Raw genomic sequence first — 21,916 nt, forward strand, 5'->3', positions numbered from 1 at the left:
TGCTTGTTTATCCTTTATAATATCTAATGAGCATGAAATAGAGAAGACACGTATTCATTTACTGATAAACGTATAGAAGGGTGAACAAGATATCAAGCCCTCACAGAACTCTGGCTCTGGTCTGGCAGGGTTGAGGGGAGTAGCAATACAACATAGAGTGATGCGGTAAATAGTGTTATCAAAAAATGGCCATAGAGATAATTCTAATCTCACTTTATCTTCCAGAAACTTGCTACTTCTCAAGAGGTGGAGTCTATTTCTTCTCCCCTTGAAATTGAGGAGGACTTTGTAAATGCCTCCTAAGTTGAATATTGTGGAAATGATCATGAGAGATTTTTAAGGCTTGGTCATAAAAGCTGATAAGCCTGTGGCTCAAATAAGTAGGGTGCCAGCCCCATATACTGGAGGTAGTGAGTTCAAACCCAGTTCTGGCCAAAAACTGCAAAAAAAAACACAAAAAAAAACTGATAAGTTATTTGATGTTTCTCTCTCTCTTGTTCTCTCTCTCCCCTCCCTCAATCCTTTATCTTCTTCCACCCCTGTTTCTAATCTATCTCTACTCTTCTCTGTCTCACTCAACACTTAGGGAAGTGGAGAGTTGAGTAGGCAGCAAGGTGGCTGCCAACTTCAGAGTTATGTTAGGATTATCAGAATAAGTAGCCTGATATTTACCCACCCAACCACTTGCCAGTAACCGAAAACTTTCATTTAGTTCTAGTAGAAAAAATACATGGTTTGAGCAGTCACCCAAGGTTGGCCAAGGGCAGCCTTTTCAGCTTCCTGCAAAATAACATAACTAATAGCTACTCCTCCAGACAACTGAGCCATCCTTTTGTTACCACATCCAATTGCTTAAAGAAATAAGGTCTGGGTTGCTTATGATCCTCTACACTGCAGTAGTTCTCAATGTTCCTAATGCAGTGACCCTTTAATACAGTTCCTGTGGGTCACAACCCACAGGTTGAGAACCACTGTGCTACAGTTTGTGTCGATATTCTGAGTTCAATTATTTGCCTTTCTTCAATGAGCAAATCAAAAGGCTTATACAAATACAGGGGCCCAAGGTACTAAGGGTCATTAAATTTTTAAAAGTTAGATAGCTTTGTGGTTTTCCCTGATACAAATAAGTAGTTCTTTTTCTTCCCCTTTTAAGACTTTTTGGAGGGATTTTGTTGTTAGCCTAAAATTGGAAATCCAAATCTAACAAAATCTGACAATATCCAAGAATCTTCACAACTGCTTGTGGATGGTATGGACAGCTATTCAATTTACATCCCCTCTCCAATCTGAAAGGAGATTGCAAATTTCAGGATAATGAGGCATGTGTAACCTCCCTTCCCTTCATGGACAAGAACCCACTTTTAACTTTTTATGTAGTCCCCTTGGCCAAGAGGAGCTCTAGTCAGTCAGTGGGAGATATTTTATTTCCCACCTTTTGGCCAGGATTTACCAGAGGCAGCATCAATGGCAAAACTTTTATTTTGTTCCACTATTGCTAAGGTGGTGTGGCTACCTGCCCCAGTTCTCTCTTGTTCCCTGGTGGAAACCCAAAGGAATTAAAGTCAAAGACTTATGACCAATTAAAAGTTCTATGCCAAATGGGAATGGAGGTAGACAGTAATTTCTCAAACTTTAAAACCTTTTAAGAAACATAAGAGTAAAAAAAAAAAATTCCAAAAGCAAGCTTAGAAAACTAACATATATAAGCATTAAAATACTATCAGACTCATAAGAATTCACTATACAAAACATAAATATTTTTTAAAACCATGCATGCAAACTAAGAATTTAGAGGCCCTTGTGTCAGAATAAATAAATAAATAACATTCTAAATAAAAAGGTGTGGCTCCTGCCTTTTTCCAACAATGACAGTAAAATGGAAGCTTACAGGTAGCTACACATTCAAATTATCTAGATTTTGTGGACATTTTTGACCAAAATAGAATCACAGGCTGTTGTAAAATGATGGTAATTTGTTTACCCAAGAGTGACAATTAGAATACATTAAAGGCAATACAGTAAAAAAAAGAAAAAAATTAACTTTTTTGAAGTTCAATTTTCCCAAGAAATCAAAAGCTAATGAGGACAATAGAAGAATTATCTTGATAAAACATAAAATTTTTGTGGTTTAGGCCAGTTACCAAAATGTAAAGAAAAAACTTGTCATTAGCTTAATTGTTTTTATGGGAAATCCATTTATGCAGCTGGGAAATCATTCTTTGTGAAAAGGATATCAGAATTTATCAGTCATACATAGACTATGTCTAGGGTCTTGAGTGAACATTAAATTATAAAGGAGAACAGTATGAAGCAGTAAAAGCTGGACTTCTGAGATATAGATCTGAGAAGTTGCAAAAGAAGCAGATTATAGAAAACCTCCTGCAATTTATTACGTTTATCTCATTTACATTCCCTAAATTTATTTTAGCAGTTTAATTAACTTTTTTAGCCTGTGAATATTGGTTGTTTAAACCAATATGATTAATTGTGCCCTCAACAAAGTCATTTTATGTCTAAAAGAGATGAGCATTTTTTCATGTTTGTTAGCCACCCATCTGTCTTCTCTAGAGGAGGTTCTATTCCTATCTCTTGCCCAGTGATATATGGCATTATTGGCCCTTTTTTGTCGATTAACTTGAGTTCTCTATAGATCTTAGTTATCAAGCTTTTGTCAATTTATAATGTGCAGACACCTTTTCCCATTCTGAAAGTAGTCTGTTTGCTTTGGTTGTTGTTTCCCTAGAGGTATAGAAGCTTTTCAGTTTAATTAAGTCCCATTTTTTAATTTTTATTGTGTTGCAATTGCCACAAAAGTCTTCAACATAAAATCTTTCCCCAGGCCAATATCTTCAAGTGTTTTCCCTGCACTTTTTTTTGAGAAATTTTGTAGTTTCATACCTTAGATTTAAATCTTTTATCCATCTTGAATCAACTTTTGTAAGTGGTAAAAGGTATGGGTTCAATTTCAGTCTTTTACATGTGGTTATCCAGTTCTCCTAACACCATTTATTGAATAAGGATTCTTTTCTCCAGTGTATGTTCTTGTTTGGTTTATCAAAGATCAGGTGGCTGTGGGAGGTTAGTTTCATCTCATGGTTTTGTATTGGTTGCAAATGTCAATGTCTCTATTTTTGTACCAATATCATACTGTTTTGATCATTGCCTGATTATATTGGCTAGAACTTTCAGCACTACTTTAAATAGTACTTGTGATAAAGGACAACCTTGTCTGTTTCCAGTTCTCAATGGAAAAGCTTTCAGTTTTACTTCATTCAGGGTAATATTTTTGGAAGGAAGTAGGGAGAATCCGCGAAGAATTCAAATTGGTCAAAATATCCTCATAAACCTTTGACCATAAATCTTTGACCTCCCGTTTTATCCTGCAATCCCATTACTAGGCATCTACCCAGAAGAAAAAAAATTCTTTTATCATAAGGACATTTGCACTAGATTGTTTATTTCAGTCAATGTACAATCACCAAAATGTGGAAACAGCCCAAATACCCACCAACCCAGGAATGGATTAACAAGCTCTGGTATATATATACCATGGAATACTGTTTAGCAACTAAAAAAGATGGAGACTTTGCATCTTTTATTTTAAACTGGATGAAGAATGAAGGTGGAACACATTCTTGTTAGTAAAGCATCATAAGAATGGAGAAGCATGAATCCAATGTATGCAATTCTAATATGAAGGTAGTAGATAAGCTAATTCAGGGAGGGTAGGGGAATGCGCAAGTAGGGAGAGAGACAGGGAAGGCGGGAAGGTGAAGGGAGATCACGGTGTATGACGGCACACCTCTTGGGGGCGGGATACAATTATAAGAGGGACTTTACCTAACAAATGCAATCAGTGTAATCTAATTATTTGTGCCCTGAATGAATCACAAACAATAAAAAATTAAATTAAAAAATTTTAATATCCTGAGGAGCCAATGGGGTGAAGCTACCATCTGTGGGATTATGACTGAACACCTCTCAGTCAGAATCCCACCCAGGCAGAAAGATATGGCGCTGCCGCTGGAGCCTCGGTTGGCCTCAGATAGGCGGTTCCCCGCTATCCCCGCCAGCAGGCCGTCTCCTGCACCTCCGCGTGCGTTGGCGGTCCCCGCCGCCATTCGCGGATGGTGCCGAGCACCTTTCGTCCTGGGAAACGGGGGACGCCGGAAAGGCGGCCGCCCCCTCGCCCATCACGCAACACATGTTCCTGGGGAACCTGGTGCTAAACCATTGGTAGACCACCTGCTTCTGGGTCGGGGTTTCATACATAGCAGAACAGCTCCCTCACTGCGATCTATCGAAAGTCAGCCCTGGACACAAGGGTTTGTCAAAAAAAAAAAAAAAAAAATTAATATCTAAACATTCAAAGAAATAATTGAGAGAAATGGGAAGTAAATTAATTTTAAAACATAGACCAAGAAAAAAAATCAATTAAATACACTTAATTATTACTTTTAAATTTTAAAAACCTACCAAAATAGCAAACATAAGCATTTTAGTAGATTTGGCATTCTGAATAATGTAACATCTCTAAGTTATATAAATACAGGAGAAGTTTAGAAGTTCTCTGTGTGCTCACTAGTGGAGAATAAAAGAAATTTTAAGACATACTTAAAGATGTTAACTAATTTGATCTTTCTAAAATGGCAATATCCCAAAGAAAAAATTTGTTAATATGGTATCATCTAACTATAAACTGAGAAACCTCTAACATCAATCCTTAGCTTCTCAAATAATGGCACAAAGTTATAACGTTATTTACATAAGATCAAGATCAAGCTATTGTAAAAATAATCTAACTTGTCTCAAAAAAATTTTCTACTTAAGTGAAAATTCAACTACATGTGATAGTTCCAAAGAATAAGATTGTTTTGAGATTCTCTTTGAAGTCTAAGAATAATATTTTCCTCATTTTGGAATAAATTACAGTGCGAAGATTAACGGCTGAAGGATTCTTCTTCAATTTTTTTCAGGCAAAGGTCTTTACTATGGGAACAGAGTATACACATAACATACTAGCTTTCCACCAGTACTCGGAAAGAATAAGGGAGAAACAGATTATGTGTGTATCTTTCCATGGACAATAAAATTGATGGAAGAAATTGTATCTGCAACAAGGATTAAGAGGACAAAATCAAAATATCCTCATAGACCTTTGACCACAAGCTTCTGTTTGTGCTATCATTTACTTAGGGTTTTATTTATTCCAATTTACTTACTCTTTAAAATCAGGTTGTTAATTAAGGATTACTAAATTGACATGAACTTGAAAAGCATTTGGTCTTATTTATTTGATTTATGAGAGCTCTTTTTATTTAGAGGCCAATTTTGATGTCATATTGACATATAATACATGAACATATGTAAAACAGTTGTAAACACATACATTTGCACACAAAGTTTCAATAGCTTTTATTTCAGAACTCTAGCCATGAGATCCTCTGATGTTCTTTGCAAATAAATCTGTCTACATCATGTTTTCCATTCCTCTTTCCCTGCCCAACAACCGGTGTCCCTGGATCTCAGCCCTGTTGCCTTCATGGGTGGAAATGTCTTTCTGTCTCCTAGACTTTAGGACAGAGATATTCTTGTAACTCATTAGCAGGCCTAGGGGTATAAAAGACAAAGCTTAAACCATACCTGCAGGTTATCAATTTATTGTAGGTCTGAATGTATGTATGTCTGATGATTTGTCTCTAATTATTAAAATATTTCAAGCCTTTATACACAAAGCTTTGTCTCCTTAACCAACTATAAATCAAAAAAAAATCTTTAAACCCATTTATAACCTGTGATGTCCTACTTTGAGATGTCCTGCATTTTTTGGCCAAACCAATGTATGTCTTCATGTATTAATTTATAACTTTACATATAATCCCTATTTCCCTTGTCAATGACAAAGAAGTAATATTCTGTAAAATAATTTAAAGAGATTTATTCTGAGCCAAATTTAAGAACCATGGCCCTTGAGGCCCAAGCAGCCTCGAGCAAGTAGACTCATGTTGCCACCCAACCGGGTTTATCTGCCCACTGCCCAAGAGGAAGCCAATACCCAGAGACAGTAGGATTCACAACAGAGAAAGAGTTTATTCCACATACTCCTAAGTGGGGAGACTGGGGAAATTTCTCAAATCCTCCTCCTTGAGAATTGGGGAGATAGGGTTTTTAAAGACTGTTTGATGGGCAGAAGATTTGATGATCTGGTTCTACTAATTGGCTGATTTCAAAGAACAACCTTCAGTATTTTGGTATGGACCACTGTCTGGGTGGGTCAACCCATTCACTAGAATGCAGGTCTTTGGGTATGCAGGTCTAAGAGCAATTGAGTCACTTCTTTGGTCTAGTGGGTCAGTCAACACTGGAATACAGGATGTAGACGATATCTCAAAAGCTACCTCTGGGTTTCAAACTGGTGATGGTATCTATGGAGAAAAGTTAAGAATCTTTCCAATTACCAGCTTTCTCCCCTACAGTAGCAATTATGGAGAATCAAACAAGGGGATGGTGACTAATAAATGAGAGGACAGTGGCTGATTATTATCATTCTTTTACCTATGCCTGCTCTTTTGCAGAGTCTTAGGGTCTTTGCTTTAGTTCTTGCCATGCCCAGCTTCATCAATTTCTAAGAACAGTTTCAATTTTATAGGAGGCTATATCTCTTGAAAAGTTTTAAGGATGAAACAAATCAGAAATATTTAACCCCCAAGTAAATTTCTTTGACGTATTTTGAGATGGCTACTAGTGAACAGAATTAATGCTGCAAAGCTATCATTGGTGGAGGTTGCAGGGGAAAGGAGAGAGGAGGCAGAGAAATTTACACCTGTTGAGAATCTCCCTAATACAGTCATGGCCTCCTTGTTCAATCAGGAAAAACAGAGTCTGACACATTTAAACATCTGAACAGCAACATCTATCAACACTTCTCCCTGAAGGCTGTCTCTTTAAGGATGATCTGCATAACGGGACCACCTTTGCTAGTTAGATTTCCGTTCTTTCTCTCTTAATCTGTCCAACAAAAATCTGCTTAGTATTTATTCAAGCCACTCACCCATTTCTATTAAAAAAAAAAAAACCTCTCTGTGTCTCTCTCACTGAGGAGTTAAGTTTAGAGAGACAATGGCAGTGCTTGTGTAACTCATCTCCCAGGCGTAGTTCTTCCTTTGGCATAAAGATTTTTGAGGGTTCTGAGATTTTTATGTTTCCTTTTTGGTTGGATGATAGATGTTAAGGAGCTTGTGCATCTTATGAAGACGAAGTGTGAATTATTGGTGTAAAATAGAAGATTTTGCTTCCACAGGGATCACTCTCGCTCCTGGGTTTTAAAAAAGGAAAGACTCAGACCAAGACTGTAGGGTACAAGAAAAATTAGAAGACACTACAGTAATTTCAGTGAGAGATAATGTTATAGATTAGAGGTAGTAGCAATGAAAATAGAAGTGGGCAAATCAGGAAGATATTTAGAAAGTAACATTGATACAATGTTTTCAATGACTGGATATAGACTGATACGAAAAAGAATAGCCTAGAAATCTGACTGTGAGTGGTGGTGAATATGAGATAGTATAGGAAGTGAACTCTGGCCACCTGCCTGAGCCTTGAGCCAAAACAAGTCAGCTTACTATACTGAACAAAAGCTGTGAAAATGATTAATTTCCAACTTCAATAGAAAGTAGTTCTGCTTCCTTTAGCACGACTTGGCAACCACTGGAGCAGGGGTCCACGTGTCCCAGTTAAGGCTTTAACCATGTGCCCCAGTTAAAGCCAGAAAAAAACTGGTTACTGCCAAGACAAGGACCAAGGTAGACAGCTCATAGACCTTTTCCTTCATTTTAATGATAAAAATCATGCCCGAGCATGTTACATCTCTATGCCCAAGGGTGGTGAGCTGTGTGATGTACATTACTATAAAAAAAATCATCACCAGATGGCCAGCTCCCAGCAAAACTTTGCCTCTACTTGCTATAATTTCAATAGCTATTTAACTTTCTCTCTCTCTCCCTTTTAAAAGTTCCTCAACCCTTTGTTCAGAGAGCCAATTGGATTGCTTCTTAATCAGCACCGTCTCCTCTTTGTTCAAATGAAAGCTCCTGCAAAGTCTTGCCTGTATAAATTTCTTTTTCAGTTGCCTGCCAATTTCTATTGAATTAAGGACCAAGAACTATAAAGTCAGCAACAGATTTAGGGAAAGCTGTATAATAGGTGTTTTAAAGGAAATGTAGTAGAAAATGATCTGATAAAATTTATGGCTCATATTCAACTTATTTAAGCTTTAAGGATCAATAATTGTCTCTCACATGCCTACATTTATTCTTTTAATTCAAAAGAATTCATTCCTGGATACTGTACCATTGTTTTATAGAATGTTAAGAACAAACATGCACAATGGGAAAAAAAAAATCTCAGTTGTCTGGAACAAAGGGTACAACACTCTCAGCCATGGCATTGCGTGCAATCAGATCTTGCCCAAAGTCACCGACACACTGTCAGGTTGCCCACTTCAAGGTTTGTTGATTTCATTGAATTATCTGTATTCTCTTAAATCTTACTGAATTTCCTTAAGATTATTTTTAGGCAATTTATATGTATTATTTTCTTTGGGGTCTGTTTGTGGAGACATTTTGTTTATTTTGGGTTATCATTTTTTTGTTGTTGTGTTTAATGTTTTGGGTTCCCTTTTTTGATATCTGAGTATCAAAATGGTCATTTCTTCCAACTTTCTAGAATAGCTTTCATAAAGAGAGATTTTTTTCTGATAGATGGGTCTAGGGTGTTGGTTGGCTATGGCGCATGTTGGGAGAAAAACTTCTGTAAGACTTTGTGTAACCCTGAATGTGAAAATTAAAGTGAGGAAGTAAACACTTGCACAGAAATAGATTCAAAAGAGGAGAAAAACAGGGCAAGCAAGTTCTCCGACTTTTAGAAAACTAGAAAGTAACATTCTGGCAGCCACTAAATGATTTTAGTAGGAGGAAAGGTGCTGGCTGAGGGAGCAACAATGTGCCATAATTTGAGTTAATTGACATAGTGTAATTTCAGGGCTCTGTCCAGAGGCAAGCTCAATATTTTGAGCTTAGGAAATGAGCAGATCTTTTATTTAGTGGTTGTCACTCATATATTTAAAAATTGGCCAACAAATACTTATTATTTGTCTAAGTAAGTGCTAAATACTAGGAATCCAAAAATAAATAATATGTGCAGATGTAATTATCTCAAAGAGTTTACAACTTGGCAGAGATGGAGAGCCTTTGAAATAAAGGCTAATATTAAAATCAAGGTATAAATATATTAACCTTGGAGTGAGAAGGTGTCAGCAAAGTTTAATACAGTAAGTATATTTAAACATGGCTCTGTTAGAGAAATGGGAGAAAGAGAAGTTGAGGAAGTACATTTGTGGTAGGTAGATTTCAATCCCTTCCAACGATTTCTAAGTCCTAATCTCTGAAATTTATATGCAAAAAAAAATTTGTAGGTGGGATTAAAATGAAAGACCGAACAGAGGGAGATTATCCCAGGTTTTTCAGGTAGACCCTGGAATATATATAAATTTATATAATTATATAAATCCTATGATCTAATAAAAAAAAGAACCAGAAGAAAAACAAGCAAGCAAACAATAAATAAATAAATAAACTTAAATATAAATATTCAAAAAAATTATATAAATTCTTAACAGCAGAGACTCTTTCCAAACTAGGTCAGGAGATATGATTATGGAAGAACATCACAGGGAGTTACCAGGAGGGAGGGGGAAGGATGGGCAGAGGGAGGGTGATTGGTGCGATTATACCTGCGGTGCATCTTACAAGGGTACATGTGAAACTTAGTAAATGTAGAATATAAATGTCTTAACACAATAACTAAGAAAATGCCAGGAAGGCTATGTTAACCAGTGTGACGAAAATGTGTCAAACGGTCTATAAAACCAGTGTATGGTGCCCCATGATCGCATTAACGTACACAGCTATGATTTAATAATAAAAAAAAAAAAGGGAGGAAAAAAATGAGGAAGGGACCTGTGAGCCAGGAATTGTTGGTTACCTCCAAGCTGGAGAAAGCGAGGAGAAAAATCTTCCTGTAGTGCCTCCTGAAAGGAAGACAGGCTTGGGACCTTGATTTTATCCCAGTAAGACCCATGTCAGACCATTAGCCTTTAGAATTGTGAGATAAGAAATTTGTATTATTCTAAACTAATAAATTTACAATAATTTGTTAGGCAAAACAGAAAACTAATGCCGCATTCTTGACAGACCACATACCAAAAGCAAAATTTCAAGTGTAAACAACAACATGATGTTTTCATATTACTCATTGTAAGTGCAAGGCAGAGACTGTTGCAGAGGAAGCAGTAGGGACAAGCAGGAATTGAACAATGGAAAGCCTTTGGACATAGGCGCAGCCTTGGGATTATCTTGTAAATTATTACACCTCTATAGATTTTAAGTGTGGTTAAATATACATTTTAGAAATGTCTTTCACCTCACTAACCTAAATGTACAGGGGAGTTGGAGAATCCAAGGGAAATTTTAAATCTGAACTAAGCAGCAGTGAGAATCAATGGATAGCAAAGGGTATTAGAGATACCTTAATAAGGGAGGATCTTCACAGTTTGATGACAAAATCGTGGTTAAAATATATACTTAATTCCTTATCTACATCTGAGTATTTTTGTCTTGCAAAAAGGACTGAGGCTAGTCTCCAAGTCATGACAGATAAGCAACATGTCAGTCTCTGTCTCAAACTCTCTATAGGAGGATGTCTGTATTTAAGTATTTAGTCACCTGTGCCGACTACTGTCAAGGTAAAACTGATTCTCTTCAAGTGGAAGAGAGAGAGAGATTTGAACTTGCTTTTCAAACCTCTATCTATTCAAGTGAGAGAGAGAAATTTGAACTTGCTTTTCAAACCACTATCCCCTTTGAAAATTTTCTCCTTTTCTATTTATAACTCTGTAACCTCAATAACCTAGAAAGATTGTCATGTCAGTCTTAAATTCCCACCATCCTTCAAACCAAATTTTCAGTTGTATGCTCAGTCATTTGATTTTTCTCTAAAATATTTCTTCTGTACATAAGAAAAAGTTTAAAATATAAATTTTAGTAAAATATACTAAATTGTACTGTAGGAGTCCCGTCTTAAAAAAACAGGGGCTGAATTTTGTTAAAGCACAAGGAAAAGATTAAATCACAGAAAAGACTAAACAGCAAAATCATTGACTTTGAAATTACTTCTTAGTCACTTAATGGAATTGGTGAATTTCTTATAAATAACATGTTGGTTCTATAACAATAACAACAACTTAATGTTTTGCTCTGTCTGTGCCCATTCCAAGAGTCCTCACTTCATAGCAGAGTTGTTACACTACCGCCTATCAATCTCCCTTCCTCATCACCCACATTCCATCCATCTTGCTCACGCTTTCACACACATAGTTCTTAAAATAAGATTTGCTCTGTTAGGTGTATGTTTGGAAACTAATTTGGCTTTCCAATACCTCCGAAATTTAGACTTTTCAAGGCTTTTCTAGGTACCTCAAAATCTGATTCACTTATTTTATCCAAAACTTCAACACAATATTTGCCAAATTACACTCTCTATTTCAATCCAGACTAACATTCTTCATATCTAATATATATATATATATATAGTATGTAGTGTAAAAGTATGTGTGTGTATGCACATATATATTCAACAAGGGCTAATTGAATATTAATCTACCCAAATATTACCTATTCCTGAAAAACTAATTTAAATTCAAATGCTTTATCACATTTTCTTTCAATTCCTCTTAAAACGTTAATTCAACAACTATGAATCATATATCTTACTGATTATTTTTTCTATCCTGTTTAAATTATATTCCCAACTTTAAACTCTGTGCTGCATAGCATTTCACTCCTTCCCTTCAGTCCTCCAGGAGATAGTGACCACTATAGCACTAAACATATAGCATGTACCCATAAATATTTATTGGTTGATAATTTATTACCTAACAATTCATGTTCTTATCTCTTACATATGTTAAGAAACTTCCCCAGAATCTTCTCCCGGATTTGTCGAGTCTTTACACAGTACACAATGGGGTTCATCAAGGGTGGCACCAGCAAGAACATATCTGCAATGAGGGTTACCACAAGGGGGCTTTTGTGCTTGGCAAAGCGATGCATGGCAGCTAGGGTGATGATGGGCAGGTAGAAGATGAGCACAGCACAGATGTGGGAGACACAGGTGTTTAGGGCCTTGAGCCTCTCTGCTAGAGATGCAATGTTGAGTACCGTCTTCAGAATCAGCACATAAGACAAAACAATCAATGCCAAGTCTAGCATAGTACAGAGAGCAACAAAAAAACCATAGATGACATTAATCTTGTTGTCAGAGCAAGCCAGCTTCATGGTATCTTGATGAAGACAGTACGAGTGAGAAAGAAGATTCTTTTTACAATAATTTAATCTCCTTAGAGTGAAAGGAAATGGAAGCACTAAAAGAATGCTCCTAATGGCTAAGGTTAGTCCTGTCTTAGCAACCCGGTTGCTAGTAAGGATAGAACTATATCTTAGGGGATTGTGAATGGCAAGAAAGCGGTCCAGAGACATAATTAGAAGCACTGATGATTCCATGACAGTGAATCCATGGATGAAGAATTCTTGAGCAAAGCAGGCATTAGATGAAATTTCCATGGCATTGAACAAGAAGATCCTCAGCATGGTAGGAAGGGAGGAGAGGGACAGGCCCATATCAGAGACAGCCAACATGGCAAGGAAATAATACATGGGCTCATGAAGTGAGGACTCTGTCTTTATGATAAAGAGAATGGTACAGTTGCCCATGATGGCAACCAGATACATGAGGCAAATGGGGATGGAGATCCAAATGTGGGCATGTTCCAGTCCTGGGATCCCAATCAGAAGGAAAAGCTTGACTTCAGAGTTATTGAGAACAGACATGATTACTGGAAATAAGAGCTCTTTAGCCAGATCTGAAACCACATAAACAAAAAGTAAACATGCGTTTGGATAAAACTCAGTTTTACAAGAATAAAGAGTTCATTGATATACTATGCTCAAAAGCATGTTTGGCAATTTAATCAACTACAGTATTCAAAATTTACCATCAGTCCTTAAACATGTTCACATTCTTCAACATGGAAAATTTATTTCTAACAATTTATCCCAAGTTGGTGATATTTTTAGCATTTTTAACAAAATAATATAACATCAAACCAAAGAAAATAATAACAAAATGAGGATGCTTTTATAGAGTCAATAAGACACCCAAAATCTGCTTTTTCCATACAATCTTTTGTACTATTTTTATGTATCCCTATTTGCCAAGGTCCATCACCACACCGTGCACATTGACTGCTAAAGGCTAAAAGGCATAGTTAGAGTTTTATTTATTTTCATGTATCTATCATCAACATAACATATAAAATATGAAAGGCCCAGCAAATATACAAAGAATGAACATGAATAGAAGACACATAGACATGTAGAAAGAAGGGATATTGATCTCTTCCTCTCCTGTTTTCCTTTGTAAGCTCATTCTTACACAGAATATGCATTATGCATGTATGAACTTTAAAGAAAAAAATAGCTCAGCAGAGCTGGTTATTCAGAAATATTCACATGATATTTGGCAACTGAGATCATGAGAATAAATGAAGTCATACTGGAAAAATGTATAAATTACAAAATTTAAATCTCATAGAACCCTGAAGAGCAGAAAGATTGTTGAGAAGATGTTGAAAGGAATATTCAGAGATAGGAAGAAGTAGGTGCCAAAAAAAGTTACTCAAGGCTAATTCTCAGATCAAACATTGCCCAAACCACATAAATTTTTTAACCTTTAACACACACACACACACAAAAATCAGTCCTCTGTCTAATGCACAAACATATGAGCATGAAGCTCAGGTTGGCAATTCAGCCTCTATGAATCTGGACAAGCCACTCAAGCCACCAAGAAGGTTTGCTTCTTCTGTCAATTGCTGTGAATAACAGTACCTACCTCAGAATTGCTTTTGACAGTCTGATATAGTCTCTAATATAATGAAGATAATCAGTAAATACAAACTATTAATATGTGTTACTACAAATCGCCTAATCACCACTTACGGACCTCAAGCAATAGACTGGCTGAAGAGAAATTTTCATTTTTCAAACAATAAAACTTACTTTTATTTGTCATGTTTTTAAATAAAAGGGACCCTACTGACATTTGCATACTTAAAAATGCCCTGATATTTAACCTTTCTATTTAATTTTCATATTATACCTATTTAATTTTCAGACCATGCCATCCATTCTCCATTTACACACACACACAGAGGCCACTTCTTCTTCCTCCCCATAGACATTTATTCACAGATAGGCTATTTAACAATGCTTTAGTTTTAAGTTTACAAAGGGATTTTTAGCTCCTTAAGTTTACCAGAACCAGATGCTCAATACATCCCTGAAAAACAACAGCAAGACCTCTCCACTTTGATCTGCACATTATGTGGGTGTACTGCTTCTGTTTTCCTCAGGGGTGCAGGCCCTCAAGAGTAATCCAGCTTACACAGAAAGCACTGGGCTTGTGGCGGTGCATTAACACTTTGAGACACTCAATTACCTCAAGAGGCTATAGGTAAATTGTGAGACAAATCTGGTAGACTACTCAAGGAAAAGGTGAATACTTTAAGTCACCTTGACTGAAGAAGCTTCCTAGGAGGCATTTGCTGAGATTGGGAAATGCAAGCTATCTGTTATAAAAATACTTCAGTTCTAATTCTAAGCCATACCGCTTGGCTTTTCTTTACTTCAGCATAATGCTCCACAAAATGGAGATAATAATATACAAATATAAATATTTTTAAAAGCAACATAGGAACTATAAAATGATTTAACAGTAATTCTATTTGTCTATTATCCATTTATGGCAAATATCATTAGATTAACATTGAAGTAAACATGACTCTGTTAGATTTCTAAATAGACATTTCAAAACTACATACCTTCTGACATATATTACATCCATGAGAAGTTGTTTCAGGGCTAGCCTTTACAATTCATTTATATCTTTCTAATTTTTATAGCAGTCTTACAAAAGTTTAAACTAAATAATAGTTACTCAAAGCTATGAAGGATTAAAAAAATTGAATAAAATTTAAGTAAAAGGAAACTACACATTTTATAAAATAAAAAATATATATAGATACGTAGACACATAATTAAGTCTTCTTAAACACATTTCTAAATTTAAAAGAAAAATTTTGGCCCAAATAATGGAAAGTCTTTACATTAATAATAAACAGAATTTTTATTAATATTGCTGCTATCCAACTGGGTTGTATCGCCCTCTACACAGAGAAGAGCCAATACACCAGGATTGTAATGGAGAAAGGGTTTAATTTAGCAGAGCACTAAACAAGTGGATGGGAGGAATTTCTCAAATCCACCTCTCTGAGAATATGAGAAACAAGGGTTTCTCAGTTTGATATGTAAAGGGTTAGGTAATTGGAGCAAAATCTTGTATTAAATTTGTTCCTGGATTGGAGGTCACAAGTCAGGTTGAGTCAGTTTCTTTGTATGGGCCGGTGGTCTGGGTGGGTCAGCCAATCCCTGACATGTGGGTCCTGGAAGAAATCTCAGAATCCATGTTTAGTTTTCAAAAGATTGATGTTATTTATGAAGAGAATTAAGAATCTTATGATTAACAGCCATGTGACTCTTGAGTAGCAGTGACTAAATATTATTATTTTTAGCTAGGCATATTCCTTCACAGAGCATTGAAGGCTTTAGGCCAGTTCCCACTTTGCATCCATTTATTGATTTGTGCAGAAAGCATTTTCAATATGAGTTAAAAGAATAACATAAAAATACACAGCCAGGCTCAAATAAAAGATACTCAACTCTTTGAACAAAAAAAGGAACAGAAATGTAAAACAATGAACAGAGGTAAGCATACTCATTGTCAGATCCACATCTGGAGAAGACCCTCAACTCCCATGAGATAAATGAGATCAAACTGTCTTGTTACAGCCCAACCAAGTTCATTGTACTCTGCTCAAGAGGAAACCAAAATGCAAGGATTACAGCAAAGAAAGAGTTTAATATGACAGGTGCTGGGCAAGGAGATGAGAGGAAATTTCTCAAATTCAACTTTCTGAAAATTTGGGAGAAAGAGTTTTAAAGAACTATGGGAGCATATAAATTGTATTATTTTCTTGGGAGGTAGGGGAGCATACAGCATTTGAGTCAGTTTCTTGTTATGTGGGCTGGTCTGAGTGGGTCAGCCAATTCACTAGAAAGCAGGACCTGGAAGATATCTTAAAATCTAGCCTTAGGTTTTACAAGGGTCATGTTATCTAGTGAGAAAGTTAAGAATTTTGTGATCATCAGCTTTGTGACAACTGAATAGCAATTATGGGAAAGCAAAATTGGGGACAGTGGCTAGTTATCATCACTAATTTTAGTTATGCTTGTGCCTTTGTAAAGTTTAGGACACCTATAAGAAAAAACCTATTAGAAAAAAGAATAAACAAAGAAATATGAACCTAAATAATATAGAAATTAATCTGTTGTTAGTGATTTCTTGGTAGCCTCAACTCCTTTCCCTAACATCTGGGTAGACGTTCCTTGATGTGTTCAGGTCTCCAAACTTTTGGTTACTCTTAGTCTAACTCTGCCATAGCCTTGTGGGAACGAGTGAAATAGAACCATGGTATTGACCCAGTCTCCCTTCTGGGAATTTCCAGGAAATGTTTTAAGGAAATAATTTCTTTAGAGAAAATGGCAGAACTGAAGGAACAGGTGCCCCATGAGAGCAAAACTCAGGAGACAGCACAAGGAATCTGTGGTATGTACATAAAAGTCTTGATCAGCAGACGGGGGACACTGAGGCTGAGAAGACTCTAGCCTAAATTCACTTCTGTTTCCCTATCTGGTTAAATGGTAAGTGAAAGAGAATGATAACATAATGCTATCTTACATATGCTATCTTACTTATCTCCTGAAGTGTTCCTGAAGGATGAGTGCTCCCAAGACTGGAGAGGGTATAAGTAAGGCTGGGTGTAGTGGAAGCTCCAAAATAGATCTGCCATTCAATCCTGTAATCCCTCTACTGGGCATATACCCAGAAGACCAAAAATCACGTCATAACAAAGATATTTGGACCAGAATGTTTATTGCAGCCCAGTTCATAATTGCTAAGTCATGGAAGAAGCCCAGGTGCCCATCGATCCACGAATGGATTAATAAATTGTGGTATATGTACAACATGGAATATTATGCAGCCTTAAAGAAAGATGGAGACTTTACCTCTTTCATGTTTACATGGATGGAACTGGAACATATTCTTCTTAGTAAAGTATCTCAAGAATGGAAGAGAAAGTACCCAATGTACTCAGCCCTACTATGAGATTAATTTAGGGTTTTCACATGAAAGCTATAACCCAGTTACAACCTAAGAATAGGGGGAAGGGGGAAAGGGAGGGGAGGGAGGGGGGAGGTGGGTAGAGGGAAGGGGATTGGTGGGATTACACCAGCGGTGCACCTTACAAGGGTATATGTGAAACTTGGTAAACGGTCTGTGAAGCTAGTGAATGATGCCCCATGATCATATCAATGTACACAGCTATGATTTAATAAAAATAAATAAATAAATAAATAAAAATAAATGTAAAAAAAAAAATTTGGACATAGCACAGACTTAGTGGTAAAAAAAAAAAAGATGAAGAATTTAAATTGGATACAATGGGAAGTGGAAGGAGGTGACAAGAGGAAAGTTTCACTTAAATTTGGAAAAGAAGCTATGAAAATTTAAAAGACAGTAAATAACTGCTTAGCCATCCCTTAAGACCTTTCACTTCACCTACATATTATTCATCTCAGAAATCATTCAATATTTCATTCATAGTAAAACAAACTGCTAGACTCAGAATTCTGCGTGGGATATGGATTAGAAAACAGGGCAACTTCTTTGACAGAAGGTTCAATTATCTGCCTAAGCAAAGAATAGGAAGACGGATGTCTCAGGTCTAGTAGTCAGTCCCTGGATAATAAGGTCCTTGCTGCTAGCCTAGAATTAGAAGGGAAGAAAGGGCAAATGAGATGACTTATGATTTCAAGTTACTGGAAGAAGAACTTTGTAATAGGGACCAGACGACAACCTAGTTATGACAAACGAGCTACATGCAATTGAAAGGGAAGCAATTCATGGAGCAGTGTAAGTTAGTACTTAGCATTCAGCTGGGGAGTGATTTGAGTTCCAGTTTTATCCCTTACTCGTTATTTCTCTCTTTCCTAATTTATAAAACAAGAGTTAAAAATAGTTCCTGCCTCAAAGGGATGCTCTGAGAATTAAATAGAATGATGAATATAAAGAATTTAAGACATCATCTAAGAAAACATGTCCCTGGATTTTTATTCTTCTTAGTAAAATGTAAGACTTTATCTCAAGAAAATCAATTTTCTTTGAAAGATTCAGCTAAATTTTCTACATGAGACACTATACTTACAAGATATTGGGCACTTTCTGGTTATAACTGTTGCTAATACACATATAGACTGATCAGGGCTTTACCAACTCTATCTCTTACTCTAAAATTAATTCTGCTGTTTTACTATTTCCTATTCATCCATAAGGCCAAGAGGCTCCATAGATAAATATGTATACTACATTTTCAAGGTTACATAAAAAGTGGAACAAATTGTCTTTGAAAACAAGACTATTTAAATATTTAAAAAAAATAGTCTAGCAAAATGTCTAGCACATTGAAACAGTTTCTAATGCTTTTTTTCCTCTCTCTTAAAAATGCCTACACTCTCTTTCTTCCCTCTCAGCTTATTAAGGCTCAGGCCTTTGCCTATCTTTTTTACCCTTGATTTGGTTAGGCAGATATCAACTATCGACTATATACCTTTACCTTTGTTTCATTGGCTCCATTTGCTGGATTTTACCATCAGCAATTGCTATTGGCCTTTTTTATTTTATTTGACTGAATAAAGAAATTTGACTGAAATGATTCATATTGATTAAAATAGCTCTGAAGGTGACTCCCTAGAGCAATAAATCTGTCCTGTAATAAAGTTCAAGGCTTTGGCCTTCCTTGATATTTATTTTACACATTATATTGTAATTTGTAGAACAATGCAATTTCCTTGAAATATATACATTTTAAAATCATATTCATTAACATGAGACAGAAAACACAATATAGTATCAAAATCAAGTGTCATCTATCAAAATCTCATGTTTATTCATAAAAATATGTTTCTTTGAGAAGTCAGTTAATTTCTCTATGCTTCAGTTTTCACTTTGGAAAGCAGGAATAATATCACCACATGAGAAATGAAGAAAATAATAGATATAAGACATCTAGCATAGGCAATAAAACTTAATTCCCACCTTTCTCATTTTCTCTTACTACCTACTCTACTTTTATGCCTTTCTCACCCACACTTTACCATCTGGGTATAAAATAAAGCATTTAATTAATTAATTAGTTAATTAATGTTGCAATGACATACAAAAGCTAGTGACCGATCTTGGTAATTGTATATTTATATCTTATATAGTTCATTTATTAAACTCAATTGGAATTATTTTAATATTTCATAAAGAACATTGTTTTATGTCTAGAATCCAGTAACTGGGGAACCTGAGGTGAGAGGATCACTTGAGCCCAGGAGTTCTAAATCAGCCTGGGCAACATAGCATGAGCTTCTGTCTAAAAAATTCTTTTAAAAAACTTAGTTGGGTGTGATGGCTCCCACCTGTAGTTCCAGCTACTCAGAAGGGTGAGATGAAAATATCAGTTGAGCCCAGAATTTTTAGGCTGCAATAAGCTATGGATACTGGAATTTCGCTCTTCAGTAGGTTCTTGGTCTCAGTGATTTGAAGAATGAATCCGCAGACCAAGATTAGTGGTGAGACAGGATTTATTAACAGAAAAGAATATAGAAGTGCCATACCTCTTGGCAGAGAGAAAACTCGAGTCAGGAGAGAAAAAAAACCTCTTTCTGTCTGTCTGTCTGTAGGCTCTTTGTCTAGGGTTATGTATAGTCACATGGGGCCCTTGGTAGTTACATTTCGTGGGGTTTAGAAGTTACATTTAGCCTGCCTGGAACATCGTCTCTGGGACATGTCTGGAACAACATGTCTGGGTCGCAAATGAATAGCTACAGTCCTTTTCATTCCCAGGTCTAGGAAATGGGGGCCGTCTGCTTACCCTCCAGCCCACTGGTTCTGCTGCTTGCTGCCACTGCACCAACATCACCAAGGAAGAGGCAGCAGGTCTGCACCCCCCAGCTCCACAAGCTGGCTGGGATGCCACTTGTCCTGTATCAACGCTCCCTCTCCAAGTAGAAACTCTAACTGCTGTTAGGGAAAAGGGATGAAGACTCCATCTAACTGCTTCCTGCTGAGTCATGTGATGATAGGAGGGGGCAGTTAGGGTTTCTCTGGAGGGAAAGTGATCCAGGGATTCACAATAGAATCAGGTCTGGGACTGGAACCATCTTTACTGTGTGTGGCTTGATAACATTTCTGGAAGACACAAATCTAATTAGCACATTAAAAGGCAAGGGTAGAACAGTGAGAGGAGGGGGTTAATCACAGTGTCAGGTTAGAAAAACAAAGTCAGTGACGTTTAAAAGAAGACTATATTAGCACTTTTCTTGCTGTTTCCTACACAATAACTTTAAATTTTCTTTAGGCTCACAAGGGTAGGTGGGCTGTGGTTGATTCTCTTCATGGTCTGCTTCTGTAGAAGGTGGTGGGTTCCAGGATTTTACTCATGAATGATGTGTCCAGGAATCTATCCCCATAACTTTAACAGCTGTAGAAGAAGACAAGATAACAGAAAAGGGACCTTCCCAAGTTGGGGTTAGGGAAGGTGAATTAGAGGGAAGAGTTTTGATCATGACTAGATCTCCAGGAGAGAAAAGCTCCGTTAGTGTTGAATGTGAAAATGTAGTTGGGAGGATTTTAAGGACTTTTTGAAATTTAGCTAAAGAAGTAGTATGTTTTACTAATTCTGTAGTTCTTGATCTAATAATAAATCATTAATTAAAAAGGATCTTCCATATAATAATACGACTGGGCTACAGCCGAGTTTCTGAGGTAAATTTCTTATCGTAAGGAGAACAATGGAAAGCAATTTAGTCCAAGGGAGATGAGTCTCTTGAGTTAGCTTTTGTAACTGTCCTTTGATTTTATCATTCATTTTTTATACTTTCCCAGAGGACTGGGGCCTCCAAGAGCAGTGTAGATGATATTTTATACCTAGGGCTTTAGATATGCCCTGTGTAACAGCTACCTTATCACTTTGCAAACTCCTAGGGAGTGAAAACCTGGAGATAATCACATGCACTAAAGCCTTTACAACTTCCTGGGCCTTTTCTGTTCTACAAGGGAATGCTTCAAGCCAATTAGTAAAAATATCCACAAATACCAGCAAACATTTTATACTGGGTACTTTAGGGAGGTGAGAAATCCATTTGCCAATCTTCACATGGATATTTACCTTGTCTCTGTATACCTGGGGGAGCTAGATAATGATTTAAAGGATTGTTTCTTTGACATACCTCCAGAGTCCTTGCTATCTCTTTTATGATTTTAAATAAGTTTTTTCCATTAAAGAGAGCTTTAGCCTTCTGATAGGTACTTTCAGTGCCACATTGAAAAAACTGATGCAAAGTTTTAAGTATTTTCCATTGGCTTGTGGCAGGTAATAGCAAAAGTCCCTTCTATTTTGTAGCCAGCCTGATGGAAGGAGTGAATCGTCTCTGAATAAAGCCTATCCCTTTTCTTTTGGGGTATATTGAGGTGCATGATTCTCAAGTGATCCCTCACAAATAAGGGGTGCCACAAGGGAAATTATTCCTTTCTGTGCTGCTATTTTAGCCTCTTTATCAGCAAGTTGGTTACCTTC

General features: G+C 36.5%; 1 protein-coding gene across 1 annotated transcript; it reads right to left on the minus strand.

Moving 5' to 3' along the window:
• Positions 1-11,941: 11,941 nt before the first annotated feature.
• On the minus strand, positions 11,942-12,976 carry LOC128565729 (olfactory receptor 51A7). The gene has a single exon (XM_053562427.1). The coding sequence runs from the start codon at positions 12,942-12,944 to the stop codon at positions 12,006-12,008; it is 939 nt and encodes a 312-aa protein (XP_053418402.1). The 5' UTR covers positions 12,945-12,976; the 3' UTR covers positions 11,942-12,005.
• Between the last annotated feature and the right edge of the window lie 8,940 nt (positions 12,977-21,916).

This window comes from Nycticebus coucang, chromosome 14 (assembly GCF_027406575.1).
Source record: "Nycticebus coucang isolate mNycCou1 chromosome 14, mNycCou1.pri, whole genome shotgun sequence".
Lineage (NCBI taxonomy): Eukaryota > Metazoa > Chordata > Mammalia > Primates > Lorisidae > Nycticebus > Nycticebus coucang.

What these genes read in the sequence shown, in the direction of transcription:
- LOC128565729 (XM_053562427.1), bottom strand. Translation starts at nt 12,944, where the DNA reads ATGTCTGTTCTCAATAACTCTGAAGTCAAGCTTTTCCTTCTGATTGGG.